Raw genomic sequence first — 22,145 nt, 5'->3', positions numbered from 1 at the left:
TGTAATAAACTCACATGTAAAACAAAATGCAAGCTTTATTTATTTAAAAACTATTCTAGATATTCTGAAGAAATCTAGCCTACTCATGACATGAGAGAAACATTTAAAGGTTTATTTTAAAAGTGGGTCACTGTTAAAGTTTTTCCTCACTAATTTCTAGAACAACTCCGTTTATTGTCATTATAAAGTCAAAATCACTAGGAATAATTTTAAAACTGGTTTTACTTCCATAAAATTAACTTAAACCAAAATTCCTGTAACACTTGATTAAACTCGAACAGTCGACGCTGATCATTCAGAGTAGGTTAAACAAAATATGCTGGTTTTCCGACAGGGCAAAAAGTATTTTGGCGGAATAATGTCGGTGTTGCGCCGACCTGATCAGCACGCCTTATGGACGCGGGAATGGGCAGAAAGGAAGAATTGATCTTTCTTATACATTTCGCCGCTTAATTTAAACCAGACTTAACCGCCATCAATATACATCAAGACTTGAAAGAATGTGATTGGGAGCCAACATTCAGAGCGTGTTTTTTCTAATATATTTCTAGTCTGTGCCTCCTAATTGTGATTACTGTAGAGTACAATATTCTCAGACAGGCAAAGAACAGTCACCAGGATCGGGGGCTGAAATCATCAAGTTTCTACTGGGCTACAGAATTAAAAACATTTTTTACTTTGCTCCCTCTATCAATCCCAACCCATGAATCAAAATGAACTTATGTTATGCGATGTTGTTTCCTTTTTCCTTTAATTAGGTTTACAAAACAGACCGGTGTTCTAGAACTTAAAAACTCGGGAAGAGATAAGAGTACATATCCGTATGACTCATGGCTAATCGATAAAGAGTTAAAAAGACAAAGTTCTGACAATTATAAATCAATACACAAATATGAACCGAGCGAACGCTATTTCAGTATTCCATATGTTCTCAGACTCTTACATAATACATCAAATACGGGGTAGTTCTGATCGTGAAGAGAAGGGGTGTTTAATAACCCACTTGTGTTGTTTTGATCAAAGCGAACATATTTAGAAGCCACAGCTCATATTTCAAACACGCAGCAACATTCATTTCACAGAAACATGTCTATTACGATCTAAATTTCTGTGTGCGTAATTGTTTTTGTTCTGGAATTGTTCGGTGTACTCTCGATTCTGGCAGATTTGAAAACTATGGGAATCTGTTTCGTCTCTCTGTCAAGGTCAGCCGAAAAGGATGGTCAATCAATAACACCCCTACACACACACCACCTCCCTTTTTTCTCTGTAAACTGGTAACAGCTGAATTATCCTCGCAACATATCGATTCAATATATCTAAAACCAAGACTCCAAAATATACACAGCTGCATAGAAACAGAGAATGTAACGGATAAAAGCCAGCCCTGCTAGCTCCGTTTTGCTTCACTCTACTCTAAATTCTGCTTAGGAGAGCACTGCGCCAAAAAACAAATGACTATTACGGGAATTTGCACAGGAAAGGGCACCAAAAAGGTTTGTCTCCTCACTAAAGTCGTCGTGCAGGATCGATTTCCGATTCGGAACAAAAATCCTCGCAGAAATCTCTAGGTTCTAGAACCATTCTGCAGTGCTGAAGGGAGCTGAGCTACAGCAAAACAATCCGCTTTGCATGTGTATGCCATTTCCTGTCACTTCTTACAACTAGAATATAACTAATATGTAACAATATGCCCTTCTGCATCGCGTACATAATCTAAGCGCAGTTAACATTTCCTCGCTAAACCAAGGATGTTGCGAGTAACGGATCGGTTGGGATGCGCTTTCAGCTGTAACAGCACTGGAACTACAGCTTGAAAGTATCGTTATCATTCTGTTATTGGAGTTCTTTATTTTTAGGGTACAGTGATAAAAGTTAATCAAAAAGAAATGCTGTCAAATTCATTGCACTTTGAACCTACCGCATTCTCTAAAACTTTACTGAAATGTTTAGCATAATATTTGGTTTCCAAGAAGGGTATACATATATATGTACTGTATGTGCGTGCTCTTAAGTAACTCATTTTACAGACTAGTTTTCTTGTTAAGGGCCGTATAAGCTTGAGAACTTCTATTGTCGATTTTTTGCACAATGTATAATTTCACTTTAGAAAAATACTACATCAAAATTTGAAAAGAAAACTAAAAATCAAAAACTTGTGGTGTGCGCCAGTATCTTACTTACCAGGATGACAGTCGGCCCAGAAAAGCACAGAGGCAGACAAAATCAAAGAAAAGATCCACCAGCGACACGATTCCAGTAGCCTCCGCATGTCACAATACACATCGAGAGCAACAAAAGCCAACTGCTGACAAAAGTTAAACGTGCAAAAAAGAGCAAAGGCAAACGAATAATAGAAAAAACAAGTTACTGAGGCAAAACCGCGGGGCCAGATGTAACTCGGCAGCAACAAATGCTAGCTTCTGTTTCGAGGAATTCTTGAAGTTACAATGGCAAAGACACAGTCCTACTTGCTCAAAATCTCCTTCATGCAAACAGCTTCTTCATATCCTCACGGAAATTCATGACGGGCAAAGGAGTCGTGATGAAGCCCTGTTTAGTTTATGTACCGCGGGTGGTGTGGAGGGAGAAAAATAAAAGAATTGTCTACTAGCAGGAGCAGTAGTCCATGCAGAGAGGAGCTGGAGCGGCTCTTGCAAAAACAGAAAAGGAATAGTTGGAGCTGAGCTGGAAGCTTTCCATTCTTCCATCCAGGAAGTAGCATGTGAGCCTGAGTCTGGCAGAGACTTTAAAACAGGCTTGGGAGAAAAAGACGGAGGAGTGGGAGGGAAGGAAGGATCGCTCTCCTCAGGATCCTAGCGCCGTTAACTCGATTTTTCCCATCCATTACGAGAAAACCGCGTATTCCTGGGAAGGGTCGAGACAGCCCATAGTCATTCTTGGAAACTTAGGGCAATAGGCAGGGCTGCGCTTGAAATGAACGCCAGGACTACATTTTATAATCGTCAGTGAAACTAGACAGGATGTCTCTGGAAGTAAGAAAACCAGTACGGCCCGGCGAAAGCCCAAGCGAACATGCGAGGGGACCATCCAGACTCCACACAGAAGGTGCACCAGTCTTGGATCGAAACCAGGACACAACAGCTCTCACGTAGCGCCAATAATGCGACAGATGTACGATCCTTAAAAATGCCCTTGTCGTCTTCTATTCTTTCCAATTTAATCTGCCGTTTGCTTTAAACCAAATTATACATTAAGGTGAATTGATTAAATAATACAGCTATGTTTTCCAGGGGAGTGTTTGAGCGTAGGGGAGGGGGTTAATTATATATGCTTAGACTACACATTACTTTTTCAAGAACTGGGGGTTAATATCTCCTCTAAATTACCGTTTCTGTAATTCCTCAGCTATTAACCTTTAAAGGTGAAATGAAGTACGGCATTAAATTGTGTCTTGGAATTACTCGTGATCCATTCGCTATAATGTAAAAAAGTTTAATGAGGGCTTGAAGCAATTATGTATATTTTTTTCGGTACTATAGAAAGGTAAACTCATCGATTAGGTGGGAAGTCACTGGTCCTTGAGCATTTTATTGACATTTGTTTCGCTGAGGAGACAGTATATGTAAGATTATGGTTTCTAAACACAAACTTGTATTTGATTTTTGCTAAAATACTGACAGACACCCAAAGACGTCTTCTCCACAAACAGTAATCCTCACAAGGTACTTTGAGAGGTTCAACGACAGCAACCCATTAATAAGAAGATGGTCAATGGTACGGACGTTGAAAATGCATAATACTCATGTCTTCAATACCCTAATTCATACTCGCATTCATATTCATTCTTGACTCGGGAATGTAGTCAAGAATCTGATGAGAACAGATAGAAGGCAGAAGTTTTAAACGAGCTGCTCAAACTCACTATACTAACATTTATTAATACTCGTTTGATTATTTTAATCCTAATCGATGTTCCCTAATCTGCCAGGTCCTTTACGTTAGTTGAGGTTATCATAACGTGCCTCCGGACACAAGCGTTTTAGTTCAGTTCTTTTCGAAAAGAAGTAATCTGATGCGTCCCCACGTTTATCTAAGGAAGGGTAAAATAATGATAGGGCCCTATGTTCCTGAAAAACATCTGATTTTGTCTGATAAAAATGAGACAGCGGTGTGTTCAGCAGTAATGACAGCCCTGAACAGAATGACAGTCATGTTTTGTATCATAAAGGGTCAAACGAGCTAAGTGGTCTGTTTCTAATACTGATAACCATCTGTGATAAAATAAATCTTTTTTGGGTGGGGGTGGGTATTTTTATCCTGCAGTCTTCTTGAAGTTGCAGTTACTGTACCAGTGTGATGTCATTTCCTTTTAGACAACAAAATCCCTAGTGACATTAAAACTTGCGGCAACAAAACTGCTATATTAAATAGAAAAGTAAATATTGTAAGTAATTTAAAAGATAATCACAGGAGCGAGGACAACAGCAAAATAGATGTTTTAACATGCGTTGGGAAGGTCAGGACAGCCAGATGAAGGGATTAAGAAATGTTATGCAATTTTTTTCTAAAAAGCAGTTGTACCTCCACAACTCAGTACTGGGTGGGGTAGGATTAAGATTTAATATGGAGCTCATTTTATTTAATGGTTCAATACATTCTGATGAGGTAGTTTTCAATCCAAATCCATCCCAAATTGGCAGAAAGAGATCAGATATATTAGAACACTAAAGGCACTCTCACTAACTAATGTGTAGGACCACTGCAAGCAGGAAAAACAGTTCAAATAGGATGAAACCATACGATTTATAAGTAGATTTATAATTGCAGCCCCTTCCTTTTCCTTCTTCAGTTGTAATGGGTGGCGCAGTGTATGAGATTAAAATGTACAGGTACATCCCACTTGCTCCTCCAGCTTTCAGTAGGACTGTGATCTGTGAATTAACCTGGCCAGGGAAATTAATAGAAGCTGTTCTACTGCACTGCATGCCAGAAATGCACTGCCCGACAGAGAGACCGTACCTTTGACTGGAGGTTCCTAATATTTTGGCCAGTGAATGTATAATCCCTGTTCTGTGTGAAAACTGATATGGAGATGCAGAGGCAACAGCTATATACAGCTATATATCACGTGGTATTATATCATTTAACCCTGTAAATGTTTACAAGAAAACATTTTCTAAATTATTAAAATTTAGAAGAAAGTCAAATTGCAAAATGCCTTTTAGGTTAAGTGGAGTCATGCCTGCTAGCTGACCTGCAAGCAACCAGTCAGGACAGGAGAATCGTAATCAATTATTAATTGTTTTCATTGACTACGTGAGTTATGCGTTCACTGATGTGAGCCATGTTGCACTCTTCAGTACCCTAATTAAGATTGGCTTCCCTGATGTGAGAGCTCCAGTAGCTACAAGGGTGTGCCTGCTAAAGAGCTGTGATGAAATCAAGGATGTCATGTGATCTAGAAAACAATCACAGTCCGTTGTCGTTTCCAGATTTAGTGATCAACGAAAGAAAGCTAAAAAGGGATAGGTTTAAATAGGTGACAAATCAGAGTGCTGGCTGCATACAGTATATATATATGTGGGATAAATATCTGGTATGAAAGTAGTTTTCTATTGCAATATACAAGTGCCAACGCTGTAAACAATTATTATTTTTAGGTGTTATCTTGTTCATATAAAAAGGTTCACAATGAACAAAGCAATGAACTTATACTCTCTCCATGTGTTTTAAGTTAGTGTATAACCAAAAGATTTTCTTGAGCTCCTCAATTTATCTGCATAATAAAGGCAACAACTCAATCAGTTATGCTTTACATCATTGAAATTAATTGAAGATAAGTATTTATCTTCAATTAAAGCCAAATGCAAAAATAGTAACAATTTAAAATGTATTTATCACCTCTTAAAGGTGAACTTTAATAAAAATAGTATGAATGTCTAGAGAAGTACAGAAATAAAAATGAGATCATTCTTTTAGAAAATTGATCCTGTTCAGAAAAGGGCATGTAATTGCACTGTATCTGACACTAAAAGATGCAACAGAAATTTATTCTCTTTTTTCAGACTCCTACCAAGAAGTCATTTGTGAAACTGATCCCTGGACAGCCTTTCAGGGGAAATATAATGCTAATCAAAATTGTATAGAATACTTTTTAAACATGATGGAGTGGAAGGTGTCTGTTCTTTGGAGAATTACTGTTCCAATATGAGAGATAGTGTTGGAAACTAAGGAAACATAAAATGTTGACCCTGGAGTTAACCATTACGATAGCTGCTGACATTACAATGCTGCACCACTGGGAACTGTTAACAAACTGCTGCATACTGTATAACCATGACATCAGTAAACGCTGTACGGTTGTATGAGACCAGCATATGTTAGGCAGACTGTTGACATCACTGTAATTGGAAAAGGGTTCATAATGAGAATTAAAGCAAAATGACATGAACAACAGAAACTATTAAAATTGTGTAACCAGGGTTAGACTTGCCACGGTTTATGTATGGATGAGGCAGTGCTTGCTCAAATAAGTAATGGAACTTACCCAGCAATGTTCCAGTGCCTGTCCCTTAAACAGCTGCCACACTGTACACTTCAATCACAATCACACAATGGAACAGGACCTTCATAAAACGTTAGCTCCCACAGCCATAAAAAAGAGATACCCTTTGAGACCAGGAATCATTCCTGTTGAATTCTTTCTAAGGCTTTTATGTGGTCTGGTGACCAACAATGAACACAATATTCTAAGTGAGGACTTCCTAGTGTATTTTATAATAATAATAATAATAATAATAATAATAATAATTGCTTACACTTATATAGCGCTTTTCTGGACACTCCACTCAAAGCGCTTTACAGGTAAAGGGGACTACTCCCCACCACCACCAATGTGCAGCATCCACCTGGATGATGCAACGGCAGCCATAGTGCGCCAGAACGCTCACCACACATCAGGTATTAGCGGGGAGGAGAGCGAAGTAATGAAGCCAATTCATAGATGGGGATTATTTTAAAGCTTAAGCATAATTTATATGAATTTTAATTCCAATTATTATATACCCAGGTATGGTGTTTTATTTTTCTATTGTTTCCACACATTGTATTAATGATGATATAGGAGGATCAGATCTGCAATACATAAACACATAAACACACACATCCCATTTGTGTGTAGCTATCTGGAGCTCCGTAGCACAAGAATCACCCCATTAGTGAGCTGAAGTGATGAGATGCTTTATTAAGCCTGGTGAAAATCAAGAAAGGAAAACACTGAAAGGAACAACCAAGCTCTGCTTATTAAGCAGTTCAATGCAATTGGTACTGTATATTGGAGCTATAACTCAGGGAGACTCACCAGCAGAGCAGCAGGAAGGTGTAGGTGCTACAGAACTCCACTTGTAGTGATTGATAGCAGCCTGACTGCACTGCTACATTGACCTAGTTTTGGCACCTCACCTCTGGCCCTTCCTGTGGGTTGATCCTGATGGGACAACATTCCAGCAAGACAATGCATGTCTTCATGTTGCATATATTAGTAATGGCTTCATTTACATACAGTCTCTACATATAGCATGTGAAGAATGGTGAACAGGGACACACATGTCCAGATTGTTCAAGAGGAAAGGGATCACATCCAACAAGACAGTATCCTGGTGCAAAGATTGCATCACTGATGTGCAACTTGGATTGCATTGAGAGGCCACAGGCAACACTATCTTGTGACTTTCACAGGAGACCCCCTGTTGGTCAGCCCTGTTGTGACAAATGCTAATCAGCCAAATTAATTTAGCTGTGTCACCTGTCACTTGCTAAAAAAAAGATTTTGTCATTTTCCTGATAGGAAAGTGATAAGTTTCCTGTGATGCTTTTGATTATAATAATGTTATATATAGCATTTTAAGATATGTGAAAGAATACTGATGCCACTTTAAGGCGTTTTTATAAGTAAAGCATGTAAGAGAAAAAAGGAGATCATTGTAACTAGTATACCAATTGACTGATTTTCTCCTTTTTTGATGAAATACATCTGTTAATAACCATTACCGATTCTATTGTGCTTGCTTTCAGTTTTAGTTTAGTATAGTGCAGCTGGTTCTGTGGGAGGGCCTGTGGGAGGGCCTCTGATATTTTATCTGGAAAGCACCAAAGTAATTTTGTGTCTAGTTTTTAGCATATCTTTTCCATTGTATAAGTATTTTCTTCACCAAGTCTTTAGTTGTGTTTTTACCTTTAACTTTTTGTTGGAAAGAATTGTATAATGCTTTTATCTTGTTATGCAGGGTTCCTAGAGGAGTCAAATTACAATGTGTAATAGGTTAGGGGGCATCTCTAGACTATTCATATTAAGGTAATTGTGTGTAATATGCCACTGAAAGATGTAAAAACGTGTGTCCACAGGGGGACTTTATTTATTGTAAGTCAATCTGTCATGTCCAGACATCTCATCATTTATCTGACATTTGTAAGAGAGTAAATCAATATCCTCCTTTCCCATTGACTGCACACAGTGAAATCAAACCAAACAGCTTTTACAACATTTATGACATCACGTCTTTAGAGGAATGTTGTGCATGTGACAGTGGGGCTTTTTTCCTGACAACCACTTTTCATTCCACTATCAAAAACATCATAAATGTCACATGTGGCAAATGCATCCTTTTAGTACTGCAAGATTATTCCGATGTAATATTTGCTTGTTTTCTTTATTCAATGAATTAATTATGCTTAATTGCTTCACATTATGCTTCACATTTTTGTGAGCCATTTTTTAAAATTTAATTGGCATTTTTTTCTAACTCAGAACAAGATAAAATCATTATCATTTGTATCATTATTATTTTTCTCCAGAATTCCACTGCTATCAGTGGTACCCCCCTCCACGTTATCATCCAAAGGGCCTTTGAAATCAATTCAAACAGCTGTGATAGAAGCACTGTGCAACACGGGTTTGACAGCAGCAGTCCAGCCCTACAGGCACCGTGGATCTGAGCAGGAGGAAGATCCTGTAAAAAGTGTCAAGACAGAACAGGATCCAGTGCATTGGGCAAATGCCAGTTATCGCAGCAGAACTTACTTTAATGAGAGGCACTTCACATTCTTTTGTAGCTCCATTTGGAAGCTTAAAATGTGATAGTTGGGTTTTATGCTCCTTTCGGGGTATAAAAGGCCATCCTAGAGAGCAAAACATTAGTCTTTTCATGGCTCTGAGGATTGTAACTCAGAAGTGTGACTCTCACTGAAGAAAAGAGTTTGATCAGATCCAGTGAATCCAGGGGGCAGTTTCTCACTATATTCGCTATAGATGATATATATGCGATAGAGATAAAGGCGCAAAAGAAAAGAGTAGCTGCCCACTGAAGAGAAGGGCTGGTGGGATTTCTAGATTAACAAGGAATTAATACTGAAGATGTGTGAAGGTTTATGCTAAGGAGAAAAGAGCTCGTTCCCCCAGTATATGAAGAAATACTCCCTGGTAGACTGCTGACCTCTTTCCAGTATACCTGCCTAAACTAGAAGCACAGGACATCATGTCCACCACCATAACCACTGCCTTTAGTTTAGGCAGGGCTACAGGGACCACTCATACAGTCACCTCAGAAAAAATATTATGTAAATAATGAAAAAACTTCATACAATTTGCCCAATTTTATTGAGTGTCTGAACTTAATAACTATAATAAAAAGCTGAGATGTGGAGTCTGTGTGCACCAGATGCCTATGTGCCTATGTAATGTCAAGAATATCTGCAAAGTGTTTGCTGATACAGCCTCAAACTCCTAAAATGGCTGGTTTGACTGCAATTAAAGTAATTCTGCCTACATTTAGACATTGTGCATTGCTGAGCATGTTCTTGAAAAGCCACACTTGTTTGCAACTTTTTACTAAAGAAGATTTCTGATTGCTTATCTACAGTATACTGTAGCATATAATTCTTCTCACTTTTTTTCCCTTCACATAGTGTCCATGGAGTGGAGAAAGAAGCCTCCAGAGGAAGATTGCAAGCTCACAGGGCTTTATTCCCTTTAATCTTTAACAGCAGTGTGTTGTAGTCAAGGAGAGTGAAAATGAGCTTCACATTACACCCAATATGGTAAAGTAATCAAAATGTCTATCCACCTTTTTGTAGGGGAAGAGAGGGGAGGAAGATGATCATCCCCAACAATAAGAGGCCTGGGATGGAGGAGACCCAGACTGGAAGAATTATAGATGGCAAAGGGTAAATCTTTCTACTCAGTGGCAGTCCCAGTGGAATGCAACCTGATGGTTCCATCAGGGCAAGCACAGAGAAAAGTTGGTATCACCCATCACTTCAACAATATTGCATGGTCTATCCCACTTTGAATTTGGGGCAATGACTCCTGATCTGCTTTGGTGCTCTTAAGGGTTGAAGGGCCTCTGTTTCACTTTTAGGTCATAGTTTTGTAACGGTCAGTTCTTTCCGGACCCTATGCGGACGACACAATCTGAAGAAGTGAGGAAACACGGGGGAAAAGTCATGCAGGAATACGGGGATGAAAACAGGGGGGAGTGTCCAAAGTGCGCTGGTGCACGGGGTAGGTGTGGCCGAGGCAAACAATCCAAAAGTAATCCAGAGAGGGGATCCAAAAATACACGAATAAGTCCATAGCCAGGTGATCCATCCAACAAGGAATTAAAACATGAACCGGGTCGGAACTGGCGGACAGGGAATGGGAACAGAGATTAAAACCTTAACGGGACCAGGTGCTTCCAGGTCCCGGACTCGCACGATACGGAAATCAGATGCAGAGCCTGGATGAACGTCAGCGCCTGGCTTTTAAGGTGGACTGGGAACAGGGGTCAGGTGCACAGAATTAAATCCAAAGTGAAAGAGCCGGAGCGCCCTTAAGGAGGAGGGACTAAATCGTGACAAGTTTTGCCTGTACTTTCGTCCTGGACCTCTTGACTGACTGGCAGCAAAGAAGTGAGCTGTCTCTTTACTGAGATGGGTGGCAAATTTGAGTGATCCGAGCAGGTCCCAAAGGCCATCACAGCCAATGTGCTGAGTTCCCAAACCAGTCTGAGGAGGGCTGTGATGCATGCAGTAGACTCTTGCCCCACATAGTGCTAGGCCAAGAGGAGCAGAGGAAGGTGAAGGTTATACTTCAGGCATTGTAAAAGGGACATCAGTCTAAAATATCCTGTGTGATTTGATCATAGTAGAAGCCCAGATGGTCTTAGTAACCCCAAAGTGTCCCACTTCAGGGGTTCCATTGTGGGTTTGCAGGATCCTAGTTTTCAAAGCAGAAGTAACCATCACCCACTACAGCACCTCTCTGGAGACTGGATGAAACCACCATCCCTTCAGCACCTCCTGAATGAGTTTTAAGCTTGGTTGCTGGGCCCTTTAGAGTACCTTTAGAGAGGGACATTAGTATTAGTAGTATTAGAATAGTAGTAGTATTAGAATTAGTAGTGAGGACCCTATGCAGAAAACCAGGGCGATCTCCAGAAGCGTAGTCGATAGAACAATCTGAGGTCCGAAAGCCGAAGGTAGACAAGCTGGTGCAAAAGTACAAAACCAGAAGTGATGCTGTAAGCCGTGAGGAACTCGAGAGTCGAAACCAGAAAGAGAATCAAAGTACCAAACCAAAACCAGGAGATGTAGTTGAAAAACAAACCAGGATCAGGAAGCCGAAAACCAAGTAAAAAGTAATCGCAAATATAGGAGTAGCTCTTGTCAGGAAGAACTGGGAAGACTGTGAAGCAGCATTAAATAGGCTGGGATAAATGGGCTAATTGGGGACTGTGTTGGAATGTGAGGTGCAATGACGAGTCCTCAAGGGGTGTGGCATAACAGGAGGGTGACTGGCCATTTCATTTCAAGTGGGGTGCTTCTCAGCCAATATCTACTGACTTATCACGTGGAGTTCTGCATCTCCCTCCTGATTTTACTCATAGGGAGTAGATTTAGATAATGCAAACTGGCAACTCAATAAGAGGGCCATGTCACAATATGCACACTTGCGCCCTTCATATGTGCGTTCCTGCTCAAGTCTGCAAGGGCTTAGGGTGTTCCATTTCTAAATTTGTGTTTCACAAGGGTGCTCAAGGGCACCCGCAATGCGCCCTAAAAGCTCTCTTCTCTGAAGTCCACATCAGATCAGACTCTGCTGAAGGGAATTACCCCCATTTCCTCATGGAATGGTGACATTTCATGTTCCAGCCTATCAAAGTGGAGACCATGGAGAATGACTACTCATGTGCTAGTAAAATTGATTTTTTTTACAGTTTTAAAACTCATAATATTTCATGTAAAAACAAAATTTCAATAGGCTACTGTAGATTCATATTTTATATATTCTAGGTAGAGTTTTGACATAAAGCTTTTATTTCGTCACCTCATTTCGACTGATGAATATTTGTTTACCTGCGATGTATTTTGTACATGGAATATTTTATAGTACAAAGCTTTGAGGTATTGTCAAATTTACCTTATTTAGTTTATTTTGAATGAAAGTGAATGAACGCGTTATGTTCCTCGTACTGTCATTTTTGTACTGGGAGATGTTATGAAATGCAGTTAGCAATACAAAGCTTTGAATAAACAGAGAATGGTATTGCCAAGTGTTCCTTAGTTTACTTTGCCTGCTTTGAGTCGAGCCTGCTCAACATGAACTTGATGTGCTGCAGACACCTACACTGTCCTTTGAAATGCTGTCAATTCATCTCCACAATTGCAGGTGTCCAAACATTCACGTGAACTTCCTCTTCCATAGCTATGCACATGTTCTAGCTGATTGGTTCTAACTGGGCGCCCAGTGGGGGGAGGTTGGGGACGATGGTGACTGTCAATACAATATCCAACAGCACATGTCATGACACCTGTACGGGGGGGTGTAAAGCTGGGGGTTTTTACCTGAAATACTGTCTTTTATTTGTGCTTCTACCTAGTTCATTACTCCAATCCAGCAATTCCTTCGTAATACACTTAAACCCACTTTTTTTTGTTCTCTGCAGAATAGGAAGCAGCCATATAGGAATACTTTTTATCATGTATAATACAGACCTTGTTTTTTTTCAAATGAGACACTTGATGGTAACATCTATTTTCTCTCACATCTAGACAGCTAGAATTTGGTGGGAGAATTTAGCCCACATATAATTCATCACAAAATATAAACATTGGTCATGGATATCAAAGGCCAAATCCAACATCAAAGAGGAATACTTAATGTCTTGAATGATTATAATACACATAGTAGCTCTTAAGCAAGAATGGAGAGACAGAATATCAAAAATAATCCAATTTTAATGATTATTTATTGAGGATTTCAATTATCTCAAAGTGCTGTACAGCACATGCAATACACAACATAAGAAAAAATAATGTGAAAAAGTATAGCAATTTTCTGAAACAATGTGTAATACCAAATAACAATATTTTAAAAGCTTTAGTGAAAACAGGTCCTTAAAGGAAGTTTAAAAATCTCAGCACTCACAGAGATGAATGGAATGAGGCAGTGAGGTTCACACCTGGTGTTGTGAAGAATGGGATCAGTTGCCCATTTGTAAGCAACAGGTCCTGAGTGAATAGGTCTAAATCAGTAGATCCAGTGTTAAAAGCTGGACTGTACTCATGAACTAAGTCCTTACAATAATTATACTGAACAGGGGAACCCTAGATTCAACTCTAAATTTTCCTGGGAACCAGTGCAACTGGACATTTTAGTTTAATACCTTAGAAAATATCTATGAACAAAATAATTATGGTAGGTTAATTTTGTTCACAAACAAATTTTGTATTTATTTTCCCACAAATTAAATGCGATACAACAACAAAAGCAACCATTTCCAATCCCAGATGACCCCACCATCCTCCAATCCCAAATGTCTACCTATTTACCCATAAAAGCCAATCTAACAACTACAATGGAACCCATATCTATCCAGGCTTTGGCAGCAGTCTAATCTTGATGAAACAAACACATTTCATCATTCAGGCAAGGTAATGGTCTTACCATGAAAATACAGGATAGATAGAAGAAAGATGCCTTTGTGACATTCCTTCAAATGTGTTACAAATGAAAGCATAATATTAAATGCAAAAACAAGGCTCTAACTTCTATCAAAGGTTTGATTTTCAGCACCATCAACAACAACATTGAAGTCAGCAAATTAGGAACTGTAATGTAGGGAATCCATGAGCATAGCCATCTTGTCAAAGTTTAAACTGAAGTTCTGTTACATTCATTCATTCAAGGGGCAAGGTTCTACAAGGAAATAGAAATGATGTCTTCAACCTGCTTTTTTAAAAGAGCACCACTATATCCACATTCTCACCCCTGCACCTGCCCAGACAACAAAAGATAGGAACCTCTTCCAACACAAAAACCCAAGGGACGAAAGGGGACCCCAGCTATGACCACTTGTTGTACTTGTTGAGGTTTACTTTGAGACTGGACAGACAAAGTCCAAAACAAAGGTATACAATTCTAGGAAAGCAGACTATAATGGAATGAGACAGAATGAAAGTGAAATAGAATGGAAACAAATGGAGTAAATCCCCAAGAGTAAGTAAATTAAAGGCTAGAAATTTTTATCATTTAATATGATAAATGGTTTAATAAACTACGTAAAAATATGAGGGGAAAAAAGCACTTTAAAAAATGATTCAAAACAGGATCCATTTAAATATAATGTATTTGAAACACGAAAATTATATTAAATCAAGGAAGAGAAAGGAATATAACAATGTAGGCTAAAATAAAGTTTTTTTTCAGGATGAAGGAAAATGCATCCAGGATAAAAATGGGTTATGAAATAGATTATGAAATAGAAATACCCGATGTATTAAATTACAATTTCACTCAGGTTTTCACAAAGGAAAAACACATCAACATTTTATCTCAGGCTTTAGATGGACAAAGTTCTCTATTAGACAGGATTAGCATAGCAGATCCAGAACTGTTACAGGTAATAGATGCCCTTAAACAAATCTCCGGGTCCTGAGGGTATTCTACCAATAGTACTTAAGGAAATAAGAGATGTTATTTCTAAGTGCAATAAACTAAATTCTTCTAACAGTCACTCAAGAGATGTACAGTATAGTACAGATTGAGTGGACATTGGCTAATGTAATGTCTATCCATAGTGACAAAACTGTGCCACATAATGATACCAATAAGTCATCTGTTGTGTATATGTTAATCGTAACTATAATTAGAACCACACTAGAGGATCATTTACATGGAACTGGGATCCTCAAAATGGATGTAGAAAAGTTAAATCTTGCTCAACTAATTGGTTAGAGTTTTTTTAACAATAGTACATGATATATTGCATACTTTATTATGCGTAGTAAGCAGCACAAGTAATAATGGGGTTTATGATCTTTCAACATGTTGAGTCTGATGAATCCAAGTTGGATGAAGTCAATTCATGGAAAATTAGGGATATGGGAACGCGGCCACACAAAGTCCTAATAAGCTCTACAAACCCAACTTTTTTGACATTATTTTCAATAAGATTTTATGTACATATGGAACTCAGAAGGGAAAAAGGCAATGAAAAATAAAACTAAAATAAATCATTAAATAATAAATGCAACTACTTATAAAATAGTATGTTAAGTACTATATGTTACAATCGAATGTAATGCTGGCACGTATTTTCTCTGCACTTTTTCACACTGTTCGGAAGGTAGATTTATCCAACTCATACTCAACGATAGAGTCAAGCTGTCTTGATCTTGAGGTAGCCTGGTGGAATCTATTTCATAGATCTACCTGCCCTTTGGGAATTTCTGGTCACATTTATTTTTGCATGTTATAGCAAATCTGTGTCGGATTAACCCCTCTTGGATGTGGACTTAATGTGTTTAGATTTTCAGAAGTCTTTTGGTAAAGGTCCTCATAAACAGTTAATTTTTAAATTACAGACAACAGGCCTTCAAAGTAATGAATGTGTTCAGATTGAGAACTGGAAAGAAAATAGATAATACAGGTAAAGGGTTAATGTTCTGGCTGGCATGACGTAAGTAGTGGAGTAACACAGGAATCTGTATTATTATCTTTATTATTTCTGTTTAATCATTTCAGAACAACAATCAGTTGGGTAACTGGATGTTAAATAAATGTACACCATAGTGTCTGGCCAAAAGAACTGAACCGTTAACATCTTAAAAAGAGAAGACTACACAGAATATTGCCACACAATATTGCCACAGACTCAGCTAATTGTGAAAAAGAGTTCAATTTTAATTGACTTGATTTTACTTGTTATTGTGTACAGTAAATACTTTTGTTGTGGCTCTTATACAAGTAGGTGTAGGTGGCCACAGGTATGAAAAACAACTTGTACATTTTTATTGTTAAAAAGTGTTGAAGAAAAGTAAACTCAGGAAACAATGCATTTCCTTTGACGAAGTTGAGTGTTTTGCAATAGTTTGTTAATCACCTTGATTCTGTAGAACATTAAACATGTTTTACATAACAAAAATGTTGCATACTGCCTCAAGCTGCTCATTCAGCAGCTGTACAGATCAAACACGTTTTTCAATACTGTTGAAGAAAATGAAATCTAAAAATACAGTGGCTCTCCCTCTGAAAACAAAAGCTCAAAACAAAAAGAAACAGAAAAGGATGAAAGAGAGAAGAAAGAAAATAAATACACAGTAGGGTTTCTTGTAAAAATTAAAAAAAGCATACAAAAAGTTGATGGGAACTATTTGCTATATATATATATTTACATATGCATATATAAAGTTGCAAATTGCATGAGAATAGACAACCGTGGAAGTTCTTAGACAAGGATCCCTCTATGCAGTAGTTTACTGATGATGTTAAAGATGATCATAAATTCTATACCCACCATGCAAAATTAAACAGATGCTAAAGTTTAAAAAGCATGTTTGTTTCTGAACTTTCTGAAAACAGTCTGAAATCTGAAAGGTGGCAATATGTGATTCATGCTGCATATGGCAAACATTACAGTTCCTTTCTTGACCCACAACTCTGAACATGCTGCAGTCCACATCTCACTCCACATCAAAGAGCCTGGCTAGTGACTGGAGATGACCTCAGTAGAGCATGTGTGGGCTATACTCCTCCAGTCCCAATCTGTAATACTCCCTCATACGGATTCTCAGCCAGCAACAGGCTTCGATCACGGACATCTGGAAAGCTGATCTGGTTCATACAATGAGCGAGTGTACTGCCTAACATAAGACAGAGGGTGGCACTACAAAGCATTCAAACCATTCATGTTTTGCCAGAGCTTTGTGTGATTACAAAATAAACAGGTGCTCTCTTCACAGCAGCTGTTCTCCTAAGCCTGGTCTGTGTGTGGATGCACTGCTACATTAGGTCAAATATTTCCCAAGTGCAAAAACATCTAAGTTAGAAACATGAGTCAGTGAAGTTAAGGTTAGCTATCAATAAAAGGCATCTTTCGCATAAAGATGTGATATGACATGGCTCAGTTAAACAAGACATTTGACATACAATGCCATTCCTAAATTAAAACCCGTGGCAGATTAAAGCACAGCTTGTGAACAAAGAGGAAGTAGCAAAGAATTGCCTTGTTTAAATAAGACTTGTTGATATCATATCTTCAATGACTCGCTAACTTGGCTCTTTCCTATTGTATCACAGCTTTGTTTGGCTGATCCCTTTGTCTAACTTGGCTGATTTACTGCATATATAGTATTTTGGTCTGATGTCATTTTTTTGCTTTGATTAGAACAGACAATATGATGTGCTTGTTTGGAAAAGCATAAAACTGTAACAGGAGCCGATCCAGGCTCCCGCGAAGCCTAGTTCAGGACCCTATGCAGATGGTATAATCTGGAAGTAATTGGAGAAGGACATCAGGGGAGGAGACGAAGAGGATCAGGACGGGTTGACAGACAAGGGGGCATGACTATGGTGATCTGGTGCACGGGGGGCGTGGTGATGGCAAATAAGTCCAGACAGTCCAAAAGGGGGAATCCGGTGGCGCAGTCTAAAGTCCAAAACCGGGGGATCCAACCAAGACTAAACAAACACAGTTAAAATTAAGAACGGGATCCAGAAGAGTGACAGGGAACCAGGAAAATAAAGAGAGGATAACAAGGCCAGGTGCTCCAAGCCCCGGACTCACATGGTCAGGACGTCGTGATGAAGCCTATGCCGCCCGGTTTCTCCTAGACCCGCTGGTAGGCGGGCTTCTGGGCATCCATCTCCCAATGCTGAGCCAGGAATAGCGAGAGCGCCAGGCTTTAATAATGAGAAACAAAACAGGTGGCAGGTACACATAATCAACTAAAATACAAAAGGGTCGGAACCCCCTTAAGAGGAGGGATCCCGATCGTGACAAAACTGTGTAGTATCAGATTGAGAAAGGCACTTTTTTCTGGTGAGGGTTGTGCCAAAGGTCAAGGCAGGACTGAAAGAACACCATTACCCTCACCATGGCCCGGACTCTAGTCCATCAAAGGGCCATGGACAAAACACAGAACTACTACATACAGTAGCCTTTTAAACACTAACACTGTGGCACAGGGTTGTGGGAGGAAATCCGAATACCCCGAGAAACTCCTCATTTTACAAAAATACAAACATGTCTATTTCAGTGTATTTTAAAAGAGAATGGTCACAGTTGTGTAAAATTGTCTGTTTACTACTGTATATATATATTACACTTAATCAAAACAAAACAGCAAATAAAAACACACACACAAAATAAAAGAACTCACAAGGAACAAAAAGGTGTGGGAACCAAATTGGATACATTTTGAAAATGAAGAAAAGTATCTGGTTACACAAGTTTTATTGGATTTTGCACCATTTAATCTGGCTGTATTTCAGCATTTGTAATCAGAAGCAACTTAAAAGTATTTTACCAATTTTTTATGTTAATGAAATCTGTAGTGGATATTTAACAGTCATACTGGTCAGCTCAATTTAGAAACAGGTTAAGAAAAGGGAAAATTAAGCAAATAACATACTGTAGAAGATGCCAAAGGTTTTTTTCTAATATCGGTGGTTCCCAATCCTGATCCTGGTGACCCACACACCTGTTGGTTTTTGTTCCAGCTGAGCCCTCAATTACATAATCGAATTTGTTTAAAAAACGGTTAAGCTCTTAAACATGTTGGAACTTTAACTGTTGTATGTTGTAATTAAAATAAAATCCCAAACTTATGACTAGAAACAAAATGCAAATATTCAAATGAAGCAATCAATTAAGGCTTCAATTACAAATTAAGGTGGGATAGAATGAAAACCAGCAGGTGTTTGGGTTACCTGGACCAAGACTGGGAACCACTGCCTTGTGTGACCACTTTCTAGCCTTGTTAGATTTTAGAAGCTAAGCAAAGGTCCACCTGGTCAGTATCAGGAGGGGAGATCTCTGAAGAAAAGTAATATTGCTGTTGTAATTGGGGTTGGTAGCCTGGTAGGTGGCGCTCTACACTTTAGACCAGAATTTCCAAGTAGCTGCACCAGTATGGTGACTGCAGACTATGCTGTAGGGAAATGCCCTCATTTGGATGAGATGTCAAACCAGACTATGTGGTCATTCAAAATCGCAAAACATTGTTAATGAGAGTGTGGTCCTGTACTAACGTTAGCTAAAATCTAGACATCTGGCCAGCTAAAATGCTCTTCCTGATCCGCTTAGTGTTGTACTCTAATACAATATGGCGCATCATTCAGTTGTACTTAAGCGTTGGTGGAGTGAGTCCCCTCCAATATGAAAACACCTTGCCATGAATAGGGCTATTGTATATACTGTAAGTGCGAGGAATTATCTGGAACACTGCAGGTTAATCAAAAAGTACCGTTTTTTATTTGGTAACGAATTAAAACGTGAATGTGTTTATTTTTACACTTTGCCTTACTCAGTGTGATAATATAGCCAAATTTACAATTTAGAGATTATCCATTGCCGACCCTATAGCTAAGGCGATCCATATGGTTCTTCTCGTTTTTCCAATTCTGTAAAACCTTTGATTTATACAGTACATCCAAACACTCGTAACGTGTTCTAACAAATACTAGTTCCTTATCTGATCTATTTGATATTTAGCACCATAACAATATTGAATGAACAATGTATAGTACCAACACAAAATTATTCCACGTCTGTAAAGACCAACAAGAAAGAATATACTGTAACGAGCTATACAATAGTACATCCAAAACAGCATGGTATAAAAATTACAGTATAAACCAGGAGGCTGGGGCACGTGAATTACACGAAGTTATTAAACGCTGTGCACAGCTAAATAGTTTAAACATATTTCGGATTTTTTAAAAGCAGCACACATTGGCACAGCCGAAAAGGCTTTTCAATCAATCTGAAAAATTCAAGTTCAAAACGTTCTGGGATTTGTAGTCATTCTCCGTGTCCTGGACACCATAGCCCGCTAATTTAGTACTTCATTTCCCACAAGACTTAGTGCGTTTGGTAGGCGTGCACGTGTTGGATTGTTGGGTAAGTTTCTGTATCGTGTCTCAGCTTGCATCTCACAAGGGGGCAAGCTTTAAATTTCGGAGACGTGTTTTTTTGTTGCTGTGAATAAACCTTCTACAGTTATTTATGCGAAAGTTTTTTTAATAAACCGGCATTTAAACACGTTTCCATGCTTTGTTATCTAGGTGACGGGCATTGGTTGCACTGGGTTTTTTCGATGTAAATGTGTTATGTAGTGACTGATTATAATTGTTCCACGTAGGAGGTACTTTAAAATGCATTTTTACTTAGTAGTTCTCGGTTTAACTAGAGCAAACATTTAAAGTATAATAAATGTTTTATAATCAATTTGAGCCTGTTCTAACTCTGAAATTTGTTCATATTGAATCGCCAGTGAAACAGGCGTTTCCTGTCTAAACCGAATTTGGCAATCGCAATTGTGTTTAGAGGTGATTCTATATAGCACAATTCTCCAGTATACGTGAGCAATTAACTGGAATCAGAAATGTCATTGAATACTGATGAATAAAAACTTTCAGGTCATTAAAATAATTGTCGAGAGCTTTAAAGATTGACATAATGTATCATGCTGTTCCATACATTATAAATCAGCTACTGCGCAGCTTCCTGTCATTTACCTACGCCCCAACTTACATTTTACGTTAACAATAATAAGCGTAAAAAACAATGAAGGACCCTCTCCAAAATGTAATTTGGACAAAAGAATTTATCCTAGCACTTTATTCAACCACTTCCCTTTACAATTGAATCACTCTTGGGAAAATTTAGCCACTGCTTTGTTTCAGCCACGTTTTTCCACTTGTACTGTGACTGGCCTGTATCGGCTGCACGTTTAGTTCGACTGGGAGTGAATAAGTGAGAATCACCCCCATGTAATTTGCATATAAAGATCGAGAAACAAACTTTATTTCCAAAACAAAAATGAGAGCACAGGGGAACAGCTCGCTCCGTCAGCGCTTAGTGTAGCTCCGCTGAGCTCATGTCTTTTAAAGACGCAGATTCCGAAGACTGAAAGAAAGTAAAGATCAAACACATTGTACAGTGTATCTTGTAATGTGTATTTTTTGTCTTAAGGTGAGGACTGCCGTTGTGGGTAGGGTTGGGCTCGGGGAAGGAGGGGTGTTCTGTATTTTGTGATGACCGTTTTTTGATTATTGTTTACAAAAACAAATACAAACATTGCACCATATATGGTACATTAACGTTTTACAATTGAACAGATGTGATTTAGGTTATTATTGTTTGGTCTTGTTTGTTTAAACAGGACATTTTAGTGCAATATCTGTACAAACCACTAATACAGAATAGTTATCTTTCCCTTGCAACTTGCTTCAGCTGTTCTCTCGGCTGCTGGCATTAAATGCTTATTACCAAAATCACAATTGGTGTTTTCTTTGAAGGTGAAAGACTGAGGGGGAGTTAAAAAGGCCCACGACCAGCAGGGCAAGCTGGCTAAATGTGATGGTCACATGCACAGTGTTTTTGCATGACTACCTTTCTTGGATAAGATGAATATTCTTCAGTGTTGAAATTCACTGTAGGAACTATATTATCTTACCCTGCTTGAAAGAAATCCTTAAAGGCCCATTAATTTTTCTGTCCACAGTACTTTAAACTTCATCCAACATTCATTTCAGTTGCTTTGACCTGAAAACTTTCAGCATGTACTCTAATAAGACTGTGTAGAAGATCACAGTTTAAAGAGTTCAGGTAGACTGAGGCCGGGTGCTAAATGAGTTT

General features: G+C 38.6%; 1 protein-coding gene across 1 annotated transcript in view; it reads right to left on the bottom strand.

Annotated features, from left to right (window-relative positions):
• ptprga (protein tyrosine phosphatase receptor type Ga) overlaps positions 1 to 2,655 on the bottom strand; it is a 257,643-nt gene extending 254,988 nt beyond the window's left edge. The window contains exon 1 of the mRNA XM_088916863.1: positions 2,185 to 2,655. Within this exon, the coding sequence (XP_088772989.1) occupies positions 2,185 to 2,272 (88 nt within the window). The 5' untranslated portion in view covers positions 2,273 to 2,655. The remainder of the gene's footprint in view (positions 1 to 2,184) is intronic.
• Positions 2,656 to 22,145: the final 19,490 nt, after the last annotated feature.

The sequence above is a fragment of the Atractosteus spatula genome, chromosome 5, assembly GCF_055471065.1.
Source record: "Atractosteus spatula isolate fAtrSpa1 chromosome 5, fAtrSpa1.hap1, whole genome shotgun sequence".
In the NCBI taxonomy this organism is placed as follows: Eukaryota; Metazoa; Chordata; class Actinopteri; order Semionotiformes; family Lepisosteidae; genus Atractosteus; species Atractosteus spatula.
This window is presented reverse-complemented; position numbering and strand designations above follow the sequence as displayed.